This window comes from Neofelis nebulosa, chromosome 11, assembly GCF_028018385.1.
Source record: "Neofelis nebulosa isolate mNeoNeb1 chromosome 11, mNeoNeb1.pri, whole genome shotgun sequence".
Taxonomy (NCBI): Eukaryota; Metazoa; Chordata; class Mammalia; order Carnivora; family Felidae; genus Neofelis; species Neofelis nebulosa.
In genome coordinates, this window is record NC_080792.1 from 37,399,853 (window position 1) to 37,414,876 (window position 15,024).

The 15,024-nt window shown below is 35.8% G+C and overlaps 1 protein-coding gene across 6 annotated transcripts in view; it reads left to right on the forward strand.

Annotated features, from left to right (window-relative positions):
* Positions 1-15,024, forward strand: part of RPRD1A (regulation of nuclear pre-mRNA domain containing 1A) — a 69,879-nt gene that overhangs the window by 25,812 nt on the left and 29,043 nt on the right. For 5 of the 6 annotated variants that reach the window (XR_009250982.1, XR_009250983.1, XM_058692336.1 and 2 more), the window contains exons 3-6: positions 974-1,080; positions 1,161-1,258; positions 4,211-4,337; positions 4,446-4,621. Coding sequence is in view for 4 of the 6 variants with exons in the window: in XM_058692336.1 (XP_058548319.1) it covers positions 974-1,080; positions 1,161-1,258; positions 4,211-4,337; positions 4,446-4,621 (508 nt within the window). In the remaining 2 variants the exon portion in view is untranslated. Of the gene's footprint in view, positions 1-973; positions 1,081-1,160; positions 1,259-4,210; positions 4,338-4,445; positions 4,622-5,891; positions 13,193-15,024 lie in introns of those variants that run through there. The other variant, XM_058692335.1, reaches the window with a different exon arrangement.

The following is a 15,024-nucleotide window of genomic DNA, read 5'->3' on the forward strand; positions in this document are numbered from 1 at the left end:
GCTGGGCATGTTTGAGCATCAGCAGGGAGAATTGTATGGCAGAAGGTATTAAGGGAATGTGGACTGAGAAGTAGCCAGAAAGCAGAACATATCTACCTTGTGGTCTGGGATAAGGCTTTTTGGTTTTATTTTTGGTATGATTGATAGCTCTTAGCAGATTCAAGAGCATTATGATTTGATTTACAATAGTAGAGCATAGAGTGAAGAGTAAGAGCTGAGAACACCAATGAGAAGACTTTAAAAATCCAGACAAGAGGTAATAGCAGTTCAGTCTGCAGTGGTAGTGATGAAGGCAGTAGGACGTGGTTGGGAGTAGTCTGTTTGCCACTTCCTTGATGTTCCAGTCCTCAGATCTCAAATACTGCTTGCTCAGATACCTTTTCTAATCTCTCTTGAACTGGGCCAGATCTCTGCATGATGCTTCTCTTTAATACTTGGTTCTTTTTTGTGGCACTTGTAAATAACAGCTGCCATAAAGCTCCATTTGTGTCTCCAGTGTCAAAGATAGTGCCTTGATCAATAAATATTTGTTAAATAAATTTAAAAATCACCTGTTTGAAATCTTCTTGGCCTCATAATCAGCCGCCATTAGGTTAAGGGCATCTTCTCTATAAACACCTGTAGCTTGTACAAGCACTTTTTTTGGTAATTTTTTGTTTATTAAGATGTCTGGGAGCACCTGGCTGGCTTAGTTGACAGAGCGTGTGACTATTGATCTCAGGGTTGTAAGTTTGAGCCCTATGTTGGGTGTAGAGATTACCTAAAAATAAAATCTTAAACAAAAATGTCTGTAAACTTTTAAAGGAAGCTGGGAGTATGTCTGTCTTGATCACTTCACTGAACTTCTGATCACATAGTCATGCTCAGTAAAAATTTGGACTGCTTTTTCTCAGAGAATGAATGACTGTATTTTAAATCACCATTGCCTTTTCAGTAACACTGTTAATTGTTAATATTTTTATTTTTTCTTTAGTGAAACTGATGAAAGTTGTAAGAAGCACCTTGGAAGGGTATTATCTATTTGGGAAGAAAGGTCTGTTTATGAGAATGATGTGTTAGAACAACTTAAGCAAGCTCTGTGTAAGTGTGTAATCTTTTATCGTGATCTCTCCATTAAAATGTTTCCTTTCATTAAAACTTTTGATGTTCTTTCAATTCAGATGGCGATAAGAAGCCTAGGAAGCGAACTTATGAACAGATAAAGGTGGATGAAAATGAAAACTGTTCCTCTCTGGGATCTCCAAGTGAACCACCACAGGTAGAAGTTTTTCTCTGTTAAGGGAGTTGTGTTACTATTACTTCATGTGGCCACTAAGCTTTATTAATTTTGAGGTTTTACTAATATAAATGGACTTTTATTATAATTCTGAGTGCAAGAAAGAAGCTTTGTGAATATCTCTTCTGATTAACAGATTGCTTATGTTTATTATAGTATGTTGTATGTTTTATATTAGGCAGTTATATTTTACATAGAAAGAGGTTATCTGATTGCTAAGTATGATTAGGTCTGGTGAGATATCTGTCACTTAAATAGTTTCCTTTTAAATAAATAAAACATTGTATGATAAGACCCTTTGTTGTATGATTTAAGTACACTGAGAATGCCATTCTTAGAGATATACAACTGCCCTTTACTGTATTTTTGCTTTTAAACATGTAAAAATGAGTGTTATAGCAGCAAGCATGTACTCATACAGTTCTATGTAACTATATAGAACCATATAGTTCCATGGTAAAATAAGACAGGTTAGAGTTATTATCTTAATACCCCATGTCCTCCCAGGTTGGTACAGTATAGCATTCTTTAGCCATCAAATGATTCCAGAAAAACATTTTTAACTTTTAATTATGTGGGCATTGAGTGTTAAAGCTTCCTCCTTCTATGTTTCAAACATATAGGAGGGACAGATAAAATTTAAAAGGAGAAAATGAAGACATAGCCATACTCATAAAACAAGGTAAATATCTTTGTGGACTAGAAATGGTACAGAAGCACAATTCAATATGTGGGCCAGAGCCTGGTTTTTCTGAGCTTTGGTCAGGAAACAGACATGGATTTCCAGAAATAAGTATCCTGTAGGGTAATAATTACTCACAGTGCTCCATGGGAGTTGGAGGACTGGACCTGAATTCACTGCATGCAACCAGAGGCTGGTTGAAACTCTTTCCCCAGTGAAAGGAGCTAGAAAGAAAGATAGAACCAATCACTGCCTAGAACTTTGTGTGTATATTCGTAGTAGTACTGGGGATGCAGAAAGAATCTGACCAAGGTGCTCAGCTGGGACCTGAACCAAACTACCTGTTCACTCATTGATAGGAGGTACTGAAGCCCATATGATCACCAGGGACAAGAGCTTGAATAAAAAAGTAATAAGAACATAATGTTTTGAACAACCAAACCTTAAGGTGTATATTTTTTTCTATTTGGTAATAATTTAAGACAAAGCACTTTGTGCAACAAGCCCTTTTATGATTCCATGAACAGTATTTTATCTGAGTTTTAGATACAGAGTCTGATCCTTTTTTATTCTCCCTGATGACAGACTAACTCCAGTTGTACTTCTTAGGAGTATCTAGTACTTAAATAAAACACTGTTGCTTTTCATTTTATGATGACTATTTTCAGATTAGTTGTACTGCTTAATTTTCAGTGGTTCAGCTTTGTAGTTACCATTTTGTGTCATTCTTTATAAGAATGACTAAAATTTCTCTTCATAGGATCCGCTTGAACTCATTTCATTCTCCTCTATTAGAAAGTTGTAGGCTAGTGTTGTTTTCAGACAACTGTGCTTTTTTGTCTGATCTTTGACCCAGCACTAGAAACTTAGAATTAACTCATGTGGGAATGTGAATGTGAGATGAAAGCATGCGTATCGGGACCATAAAGCCAGATGACTTTTCAGAACTTCAGAAAGCTTTAGAACTTTCTAGGACTGATTAAGAAATGACAATATAAAAGTTAATTGGGGCCCACGAGAAAAAAAGCTTCATGATAATCGTCATTGCTCTTAAGCTCACTTTCATTTGTAGGGGGAAGCTCACTTTCATTTGTAGGGGGGATGTATCTTATAACAAAATTATTTTGTAAAATATTAGAATTTTAAAAACATAGTAATGAATTAAAAGCATACATGGGATAGTATATTTATTAGGCGTCATTCATTGTTATCATGCTGGATCATCTACTGTGTGCTAGACCCCAGTGATAGCATTTTTTTTTTTTTTTTTGGTCAGGGAATAGCTTAAAGAAAAATCAGTAACTATCTATCAGTGTCATCTCAGTGTATTCACAGAATTGGTTATATCCTATATTTTTCAAGTGTGTGTATAATTTCCTACTGTTCCAGGAACTAGTCTTAGAGATTAAAAAAAAAAAAAAAAAGGAGGTGGATGGGGATGGAAACCAGTAAAAATAAAATATTCATTTTCTTTGGAGTAAATTTATAAATATTATGAATTGTGAAATTATCAGCAAAGACTTGCCTTTTCTTCCTAATTATATCTTATATGAAAACAGTATAAATAAATATTCTAATGATAAAATAATTTTTACATTGGTTAAGTGTTATATAAGTATTAGCCGTCAGATATATGGAATTTTGTGATCTCTTAATGATCTTATTAGCAAACTGTAGGATAGTTGAAGATAACCATATTTGAACATATTCCAAAACTACATTGCTTTTGTGCTTTAAGTACATCATTTAGAAATAGACTTTGTGAGACCCTTCTGTGTTGTAGTAGAACATGATTTGTATCCTCCTTCCCTCAATATCTAATATAGTATTAAAAATTCTCATGTATAATAATATAATGAATATGTCATATGTAAAACGTGTAACGTCTAGGTTGAAGTTATAGCCTGCTTTCCCTTCTACCACTGTATGTATTTGGCATATAAATCAACCATGTCACTTTCAGAGCCCAGTAATTATTTTTACACTGTCTCCATTGCTTGAGTATGACTTCCTCAAAGCTGAGGGCCATGTCTTATTTTAGTTTCCAATTTATATATTTCCAATGCCTAACATAGTATAGTTTCTTTTTCTTAATATATAAAAGAAAAGGACTATCTTTAAAAGCAGTTTATACTTGAAACTTTAAACAAGTATATAGCCCGTAAGGATAAAGGAATATGAAATAAAATTGAGGTCTTTTGTGTTTGTTTAAGCTTCATTTATTTTGGTTCTAAAGTTGTGTAACTTTTTAGACTCTAGATCTTGTTAGAGCATTACAAGATCTAGAGAATGCAGCTTCAGGTGATGCAGCAGTTCATCAGAGGATAGCGTCTTTGCCTGTTGAAGTCCAAGAAGTATCTCTACTAGATAAAATAACAGGTAAGAAAAGAAAACGTGATCTGGAACTTTTTGGAAGTCAGGGTGAGGGAACGGCATATGGCATTGTTTTTGTTGTGTAATAATTCTATTATTCTGTGCTTTTCTTAGATAAAGAATCTGGAGAAAGGCTTTCTAAAATGGTAGAGGATGCTTGTATGTTGCTGGCAGATTACAATGGCAGATTGGCGGCTGAAATAGATGATAGGAAGCAACTCACTCGAATGTTAGCAGATTTTCTTCGTTGTCAAAAGGAAGCCCTTGCAGAGAAAGAGCATAAATTGGAAGTGCGTAACCTTTTCCTTCTTTAGTGCTTATTTGTTTAATTTATTTTTTGGTAGGAATTTCAAAATATTTCTGTTCCTGTACATTTTGCATATTTTTAGACAGTGGCCCAGGTAAGCTTCTCCTTGTAGGAAAGGGCTTCTTTCTACTTGAACCAAGTCAACCTAAGTAAACTTAGAAATGTGGAATTACAGAAACGGGCTGCTTTTTAAAATTATTGATGTGAAATCCCAGTAATAGTAATTCATCATAAGAGTTTAAACTCTTCAAGAACAAAACTAGTGGGAAAATAGCAGTTAGTATGAAGTCTGGTGTCATCTATAGTAAATAATGGTTGGGTTTATTGAATTCCTGTTCAGAGTACATGCAGGCTTTTAGGTATACAGTCAAGAAATAAAAAGAGTTTTTTGGCATAGAATTTGTTGTGGGTATGCTAGTCCCCCTCTCCCAGTCCCTGAACAATTCATCAGTTTTGTTCACAAAGTCAGTCTTCAAGTTACTCTTTTGTTCCATCCCTGATTCTGATGCTTAACATATTGCCACCTCACTCCTGGCTCATACACACCCTTAGGTAGAAAGTCGCTCCTTTAAATTAAATGGTGATTGCTACAGTTGATGAATCTGGAGATGCAGGGTGAAAAAAGAAACATTCTCATATTTTCTTTGAGCAGAGTAGCTGTTGTTGGGTAGATGGGCCAGATTTGTTTTTGTTTTTGTTTTTTTTAAGAATCTTTTTTGACCAGTTCTTGTTTAAATTGTTTATTGCTGTAGCAATTTCCTATTGTAATTCGATGTAATAGGATTTCTAACTTGTCTGATCCCTTTATTTAAACCGTTCTCTGTAAATTTGTAGGTCTGTTAGGATACTGCCTTTATTAAGTTGCTTTTAGTTAGTGTTCTTGTTTTAGCAGTCTCTATGCCAAAGAGGATTGTCCCTTCTACTTGTGAGACCTGCTGTTTGATCAAGAGCTTTCCCACCCCAAATTCTCAGCTCTTCGTTTAGCATTACCCCTTTTCAGTGTGGAGCAAAGTTGTTGGCACCATGCTCCACCTTTAGAAAGGTTTCCCAATTGTACATAAAAAGGAAAAGGTAAACAGTTTTAAAAAGATACATGTGATACGTAACTTGCCAGTTTTGATCTTGTGATGCAACTTGTCTTAAACCTACTGTACTTGTTTTACTGTTAGCAGAATTAAGGGTAAGTAATGTGCAATTCTTGTCTTTAGTCTTTTGGTATGGTTTCTTTAACTTCTATTGAGCTTCTGTTGCAGGTATTGGACATGGGCGTATCTTCTAACGATGTCATCATCATTAGCATATTCTTCCTGCTAAAAATAAATATCAAACTCCAAAGCCTGTATCGTCTCATGTTTTTGAAGATTCAAGACTGAAACTTTGTTTTTCTACTGTATGCTTTTTCACTTAAGTTGGTTATTTATTATTGGTTACAAAAATAGAATTTATGTTTGAAATGTAAGTGTAGGAATAGATCAGATGTCACCCTCCAGTTACCTCTTTTCCCAGTTCCTTTAAGCTAGATTGTGTAGTTGATAGTTCTGGTGATGAGGTTGATGATAATAATAACAGTAACATTTACCATGTGTCAGGTGCTATTGTAAGCATGTCATATCTGTCAGCTCATGTAATCCTACATAGCAGGAAGGTTTATCCCCACTTTACAGGTAAAGAAACTGAGGCACAGTGAAATTACATAACTTGCCCAAGGTCACAAAGAGATTGTAAATTGTTAAGAACCCAGGGACTCCGCCTCCAAAAGACACATTTGCTTCCAGGTTTTACTTAAAGAAATGTAAGATCAAAGCAAAAACTGAAACCCTATCCAGTTCTTTCTGCTTCCTCTCTCTCCAGAGGAATCTACTCTTCAGAGAAATCACTGTCTTAAAGTATTCTAGGAACGTTTTTGTTTTTCAGTGTGGATATTATCATAGTAAAAAGAGACGACCTAAATTATGCTAAACATTTTTTTACAAGTAAAAAAGAATTTAGATCTCTAATAAATCAGGAAGTCATTCCACAGAACTCTGTAAATTATCATTTATAACTGATTTCTTTCTCAGAAGATTATGGAAATGATTTTAGATATTTAGACATTTTTTGTGTCAAGTAGGTGGCATCACTTTGAAGTTGAGACAGAGAGGTCAAGATTTATGCTTTCCATGTAAGCTGTGATGTCATCAAACAGTTTTCAGTTATCTGCATCTTTGAGCATCACCTGTCATTGACCAGGTATTGATGACTCATTGGTTTTTCGTTTTTTGGTGTTTTTTTTTTTCTTTAAATGGAACAAAAATTTAAAGTATCAGTTCAGGGATTGTCTATTTCATGTTTTTTAAGGAGGTTGCTGTTAAAGCATTTGTAATGAATGAAAAGATGAAGTGTTTTTAAAAATTTTGGGTATTATGAATCATTTTTGGAACTTTAGCTGGTTATTAAGCAGATTACTGTCTAAATGGACTATTAATCTAATTTGTATTTATAAAATACATGTCATAGATTATTGTAGAAATCATATTTCACCATTTAGAAGTTAAAATTATTGCATTAACTTTTGTTCACCTAGCTTATTTTGGAAAGCATTCATGGATAGGAAACGTAAAGTGACATTTTGATTTTGATACTGTTGGAGAGGGAAAAATACAGAGATCAGAAATTCTTTCACATTCAGTAAGGTAATGTCTTTGATGCTCAATTTTGGATTCTTTTTCATGATACAGTCAGTATAAAAAAACATGCTTTTATCAAATCCCTATCATGTCATTGTACACTGACAGTGTGCTAGGATTCCATAGAAAATTGTCTAGTTTATGGAGTAGTTTTACATAGAAAATTGGAAATCACAATTCGATTGATGGCTCTTAAATTATAGTTCTAAGGTTTGGAAGTCAGGATGGGCTTCATAGAGGACTGTGTTTATCTTTTGCAGTCTTACATCAGTATATTCTTATTTAGCTCATTTTTAAAAATGAGGCATAATATTAGTTGTATGAATGTTGTTTATTTAAGTCTGTCCCTCTTCTCATGGTGTTAGATTGCAGCCACTGAGTTGCTTTTATTAGTTTTGTGCATTATATATAGTGCTGCAGAGAACATCCCATCCTGGTGATCAGGCCTGTATAGTTGTGCAAGTTTATCTGTGGGATTGATTCTTAGAAGCAGAATAAAATAATCTGGGTCCAAGGGAATGTATGTTTAAGTGTTGACAGTATACTCAAGCCCACCAAAGCGTTCTGCCGTTTTAATTTTTTAAATTTTTTTGTGCTGCATCTATTTATGTATGTATGTATGTATGTGTGAATATAGTTGATGCAGTGTTATATTAGTTTCAGGTGTAAAGGCTCTGCCTTTTTTTTTTTTTTTTTTAATGTTTATTTCTGAGAGAAAGACAAGAGTGTGAGCGGGGGAGGGAGAGAGAGAGAGGGAGACACAGAATCTGGAGCAGGCTCCAGGCTCTGAGCTGAAGTCGGACACTTAACCAGCTGAGTTATCCAGGTGCCCCAGGTTCTGCCTTTTTAAACTCCGTATCGTAGGAGTACATCTTTTCCTGTGTAACCTAGCACTTACTATCGGTGATCTTTTAAATTTTTGCATATCTGATACTTCAAAAATTATTTTTTTGTTCACTCAGATTGGTCATCTTTTAAAAATATTTCTTGCCCAGCGCCTGGGTGGTTCAGTTGCTTGAGCATCTGACTCTTGATTTCAGGGTCATGAGTTTGGGTCCTGTGATGGGCATGAAGCAGTGTCAGGCATGAAGCCTACTTAAAAAAAAAAAAAAAAAAATCTAGCCATTTTTTTCCGTTTCAAATTTCCTATATCCTTTAACTACTTTTCTCTTTGGTTCTAAGTCTGTATGTTAATATTTGTCTTTGTTTTTGTAGATTTTGGGCTTTCTGGATATAGTTAAGGTGGTCTTCTCAATTCATTACTGTAAAAATACTTTGCTATTTTTCTTTGTTTTTTCCCCTAATATTTTTATCCATTAGGATTTTTTGTTTGTTTATGATGTGACATAGAGATCTAATTGAAAGTGATAGTGAATGTCCCTTGTCATGTATTAATGATTAATCAATGACTCTGTCTCTTATTATGTTGTGAAGTGCCATTTCTGTTATACTTAATTCGAGTGTGTGTCTGTGTGTGTGTGTGTGTACACATGGGAATGTAGTTAGTCCCTTTTCTATTCTATTGGCCAATTTGTCTTACCCACCTTTACTTACGCAGATTTTTGTTTGTATTATTTTTGGTATTGTTTGTATCTACAATTTAAATAATGATTATTGTATACATGAATTTTTACTTTCTTCCCACTTTATACATATTTAATAGCTTTCATACTTGATATTTCTCATGCCATTTTGCTAAGTAGATGTTTCTTAATTTACTTGGCCTTTTACCTGTTTCTGAATGTACTGTTTACTCTTGTTATCCTTCCCCTCTATCTGCTAGATGGTATTTTCCTGGATTTTCAAAAGTATTTAATTTCATAAAACTTTATTTTCTCGGGCACCTGGGTGGCTCAGTTGATCAATTGTCCAACTCTTGATTTTAGCTTAGGTCGTGATCTCAAGGTTTGTGGGATTGAGCCCCCCGATGCTTAACCTAATTTTCATTTTTTAAATGCTTAAGAAAAATTTTGTTTTACCTGAGGCATGTGTTATTTGTTTTTTATTTATTTATTGTGAGAGACAGCAACAGCGCAAGTGAGTGGAAGGGCTGAGAGAGGGAGAATCCCAAGAGGACTCTGCGTTGTCAGCACAGAGCCCAGTGTGGGGCTCAGACTCATGTGAGATCGTGAGCTGAGCCAAAATCAAGAGTTGGACACTTAACCAATTGAGCCACCCAGCTGCCCTTTCCCTAAGATATTTAATGATTAGAAATTTCTAATATTAACTCTTTTACTATAGGAAATAATGTTTTAAATAGTACTGAAAATTTTAAATTAAAATTTTATTGCTGGAGGTGTTTACCTGCATGTAGCAGCTTGAGCTGCTGGTTGTAACAGTCCAAAGGATGGAGAGGAATGGTGGCAGTGGCAGTATTTGACAGCCTGATTGAAGTTGCTGAGTGGATTACAATGGGGACAAATTTCAATAGGGAAACAGAGCTTAATTAGAAAGTTTTATATTGTGGATAATGTAGGCCTGAACCTTACTTGGTGATAGCACTGAGAAAATAAAGGAGTGGGCGGGATGGGAACAATTGAATCATAATTTAATTGGGTCTGAGCATAGAGAGTAGAAGGAATCAGTGATAAATGAAATTTTGGAAACCATGGGGCAAATGAAACTGGCATTGACTAAAAGGATACTAAAATAAGGGACTAGTTTTGCTGAGGAGGATGATTTGGTTTTAGGCAGGTCAAATTTTTTTAACTTTTTCACTTTCATTTTTGTGCAGTGAGGTATATTATTTTTATTTTTTTCCCAGCTTTATTGAGATAACTGGCATATGAGTGAATTAAAGGGTTTTTTTTTTTTTGGCTTTCTTAAAAAATTGAAATATAGTTGACACCAGAGTTTTTCTAGTTGTAAAAGTAGTACATGTTCCTCGTAGTTTAGAAACCATTCATAAGCACACACAGATGCCACCTAAAATCTCATTACCTCCTAAAGAACCATTGATAAGATTTGAGAGATGGAATCCCATTGTATGCTATTTTATGTAGTCTTTTTTACACATTTACAGTAAATATTTTCTCATGATTATATTCTCATTATCTAAAATGAAGTATTTCCTTAACCAGCTATTTATTGTTTAGCGTTTGTTTTTTCCAGTTTCTTGTTATTAGAAAAACATGGTTTTGAATCGCACTTTAGGTAAATCCTTGCTTATTTTTGATAATTTTTTTTTTTTTTAATGTTTGTTTATTTTTGAGAGACAGAGCACGGCTTGGGGAGGGGCAGAGAGAGAGGGAGATACAGAATCTAAGCAGGCTCCAGGCTCTGAGCTGTCAGCACAGAGCCCGACGTGGGACTTGAACCCACGAACCGTGAGATCATGACCTGAGCCGAAGTCGGATGCTTAACCGACTGAGCTACCCAGACACTGATAATTTTTTCATAAAGTCCTAGATGTAGGGGGAAAAAATGAAAGCAGTGAGGCAAAGGTAATTTTAATGCTCAGTCTTCTAGAATTTAAGAAAACAAAATGATATTCTGTCTGGTGACAAAGGGAGGTGGAAGTGGAGACGTCTCAACTGCATATTAATTGATATAAATTCATAATGACACAACGTGTGTGAAGACAGTTGATAATAAGTATTAGAAACCCTTATTTTTACATAATGATTTTTTCTGCTCTTTTCCTTTTACCAGGTCATTTAAATTGCATAATGCTCTCAGAGTAGCTAGTTGGTAGGGCAAATTCTGGGGGCCATTAAAGTGATGGTATATTTTTTGCTTTTGTATTTTAAAAAACCGTAGTTGGGGCACCGGGGTGGCTCAGTCGGTAAGCATCCAACTCTTTGGCTCGGGTCATGACCTCATGGTTCCTGAATTTGAGCTCCACTCTAACAATGTCTCCCTGTGTCTCTGCCCCTCCTACACTTTAACTCTCTCTCAAAATAAATTTAAAAACTTAAAAAACATGTGGTAAAATACACATAAAATTGACCATCTTAACTATTTAAAAACATTTTTTTTAAGTTTTATTTTTTGAAAGAGAGTGTGTAGAGGGAGGGAGAGAAAGGATCTTAAGCAGGCCACCATGCCCACCAGGGAGCCTGATGGTGGAGCTTGATCTTGTGATTGTGAGATCATGACCTGAGCTAAAATCAAGGGTCAAGGATGTTTAACCCACTGAGCCATCCAGGTGCCATGACTATCTTAACCATTTTTAAGTGTATGCTTCAGTAGTGTTAAATACATTCTCGTTGTTGTGCAGCGTATCTCCAGAATTCTTTCATCTTGCAAACTGAAACTCATACCCATTACGCAGCTCTTCATTCCCTACTGTCCCCAGCCCTGACAACCACCATTCTTTCTGTCTCTGAATTTGACTAGGTACCTAGTATAAGTAGAATCATGCACTTTTTGTGATTGGCTTACTTCACTCAGCATAATGTACTCTAGGTTTATTGGTGTTGTAACGTGTGCCAGAACTTTCTTCCCTTTTAAGGCTGAAATACTCCATGGTATGTATATACCACATTTTGTTTTCCCATGTGTCTTTTGGATACTTGGGTTGGTTCCACTTTATTGCTGTTGTGAATAATGCTGCTATGAACATGGGGTCTTAGCATGTATCTATTTTGAGTCCTTACTTTCAGGTCTTTTGGGTTTATACCCAGAAATGGTATTGCTGGATCATATGACAATTCTATTTTCAAAGTTTTTGAGAAACTGATGTACCATAGCATACCATTCATAACAATTGCACCATTTTATGTTACTACCAAAAATGCACAGCGTTCTTATTTCCTCACATCCTTGACAGCACTTTTTATTTGGGTTTTTGTTGATAGTAGCCATCCTAATTGATTGGCTATTTGTTTATCATCTTGGAGAAATGTCTGTTCAAGTCCTTTGTCTATTTTTTAAATGGGCTGTTTGTTTCATCGTTGTTATAAAGGGATGATAGATAGGTAGGTAGATAGATATAGTCTAAAGTTGATACTTGTTATTAAAAAGAGTTTGGAGATAATTTAATGCACCAGTGCTGGAAATTATTCTAGAACATTTCCCAAAACACATTCTCTACTTGAATGTTTCTGATGTAAAGGGAACACACTGTTTTGAGAGCAGTCTTTTTCATTTTCTGGAAAACTGCTAGAACATATATACTTTTTTATCTTAACATTTTCACAAATGTATTTGCTCAAATATATATATATATTTGTGTGTGTGTGTGTGTGTGTGTGTGTGTGTGTGTGTGTGTGTACATACACATTTATGCATTGGGGAAAATGGAAAATACCAAAAATCCAGAATGGAAGATAAAAACCAAAATCTGCTCTTGATATTGAAAATGCATAATTTGAAATAATAGCCCCTTACTCTCTTCCCTTCCTTTTTATAGACCCAGTTTTGTTTATAGGATCTTAGATCCTTTTATTGGTGTGTAAAGAATCCTATTTTTTTTGTGTTATTGCTATTCATGTATTATTTGTCATGAAAAAATTTACGTGAATAGCTATTTCTGTCAACTATGTCAAAATAAAGGACAGGATATAGCAGTCATGAAAAGTAACAAAAAGTCCTTGCATGTCTGAGAACAGCTTCCTTTTTTGCTCACCCATCACTGACTGCTTCACTGAATGTAGAATTCTTGGATCATGTCTTTTCTTTTTTTCTTTTGGCCTAGTTAATGTATTTTTGCTTTCTCTTGCACATTTAACACTTTGCCTACACATACATAGGATATTGGTCTTTTAATTTTGCCTGATGTTTAAGGGGTGCCTGGATGGCTCAGTCGGTTGGGTGTCCTGCTTTGGCTCAGGTCATGATCTCACAGTTCACGAGTTGGAGCCCCACATCAGGCTTTTGCTTCGGATTCTGTCTCCCTCTCTCTCTGCCTCCCCTCTTCAAAAATAAATCAACATTTAAAAAAGTAATTTTGTTTGATGTTGATGTTCCCTTTAATTGCAAAGATCTAAGTTGCCTTTTATTTTTGCTTCTGATTTTTTATGGTTTCTCCTTTTTTTTTTAAGTTAAAAAAATTTTAATGTTTGTTTATTTTTGAGAGAGAGGGGATGGGGGATGGGCTGAGAGAGAGGGAGACACAGGATCCGAAGCAAGCTCCAGGCTCTGAGCTGTCAGCACAGAGCCCGATATAGGGCTTGAACCCATGAACTGTGAGATCATGACCTGAGCCGAAGTCAGACGCCAAAAAGACTGAGCCACCCAGGCACCCCTCTCTTTAACTTATGTGTATATTGAGTATTCTGAATCTTGACTTCATGTTTATCTTTTTTCATTTTTCCTCATGTCTATAATCTTCCTTTAGTTTCCCTTGAGTGTTTAAAAAATATGTTTTAGTGTTTATTTTTGAGAGAGAGACAGAGTTAAGAGTGGGGTAGGGTCAGAGAGAGAGGGATACACAGAATCTGAAGCAGGCTCTAGGCTCTGAGCTGTCAGCACACAGCCTGACACAGGCTCGAACTCAAACAGGGAGATCAGACCTGAGCCAAAGTTGGATGCAGGTGCCCCATCCCTTGTATTTTTTTTAAATGTTCATTTTTGAGAGCGAGAGCATGTGTGCAAACTGGGGAGGGGCAGAGGGACAGAGGGACAAAGGATCTGAAGCTGCCTCTGCACAGACAGCCCAGAGCCTTGTGCGGGACTCGAGCTCACAAATAGACAAATAAAAGTCTGACACTTAACCAACTGTGCCCCTCAGATGCTCCAAACTTTTTTTTTTTTTTTTGACTAGAGTATGCGGGAGAGGAGCACAGGAAGAGAGAGAATCCTAAGCAGGCTCCACACTCAGTGCAGAACCTCACATGGGGCTTGATCCCATGACCCCAGAATCACAACCTGAGCCATTGTAAAAACTGGGTACTCAACTGACTGAGCCACCCAGGTGCCCCTTCCCTTGAGTTTGTTGTTTTTGTTATATTCTTCCTTACAGCCTGCTTGTCTGATGTTGGGAGTGGAGATTGTTTTCTCACCTTTTTATGGGACTCTGTTGAAACAAAGGGATTTATTACAGCTTTTACTTGGACAACTCACAGATCCTCCCATTCTGGGACAAGTCAGAAGGAAATCAGTCAGAGGAGATGGTAGTGCCAGAGTTTTGTGAGTTTGACAAGTCAGCCCAGATCTGGCTGGAACCTTACCTCTGTTTTGCCAGCACACCAACCGCAGCATTCAGTACTGATTTGGTTATTGCAGTCCCTGGATCATCATGGTATTGGGAGTCCCAGCAGGCACAGGTTCCCTGTTGAAGTGACCCATAGGAGAATCAAGTATAAATGTTCCTAACAAGTTAGTTACACCTCGAAAAGCTTGATACAATCTGCAGCAGTGTTTGGACCTATTTAATGTAAATGTAAAATACTGTTTAATTAGACACTAAGTTTTATAAACCTTAATGTGGTTTTTTTTGTTTATCTTTTTTTTTTTTTTTTTTTCTGCAATGAGTGCTTACAGCTTTTGCTCTCCCTGGTTTTACATTACTTTTTCTAATCCATGGGTTTAGGAATTATGCAAGTAAATATGTGAAAGTGTGTGTCTGATGAAAGCAATGGGCTCTGAGAATCTAAGCATCATTTCAGTAAACAACATGTAACTACAGTAAGACCTATAATGTGTCTTTATATTTCTTATTTTTAAAATACAGAATATTTAAGTAAGGTCCAGTAAATACAGTTTTTTACTACAGCATGAATAATTTATGGTATTTATTTCTGCTGTGTATAAGCTTTACTTCTAAGCTCTGAAGCAT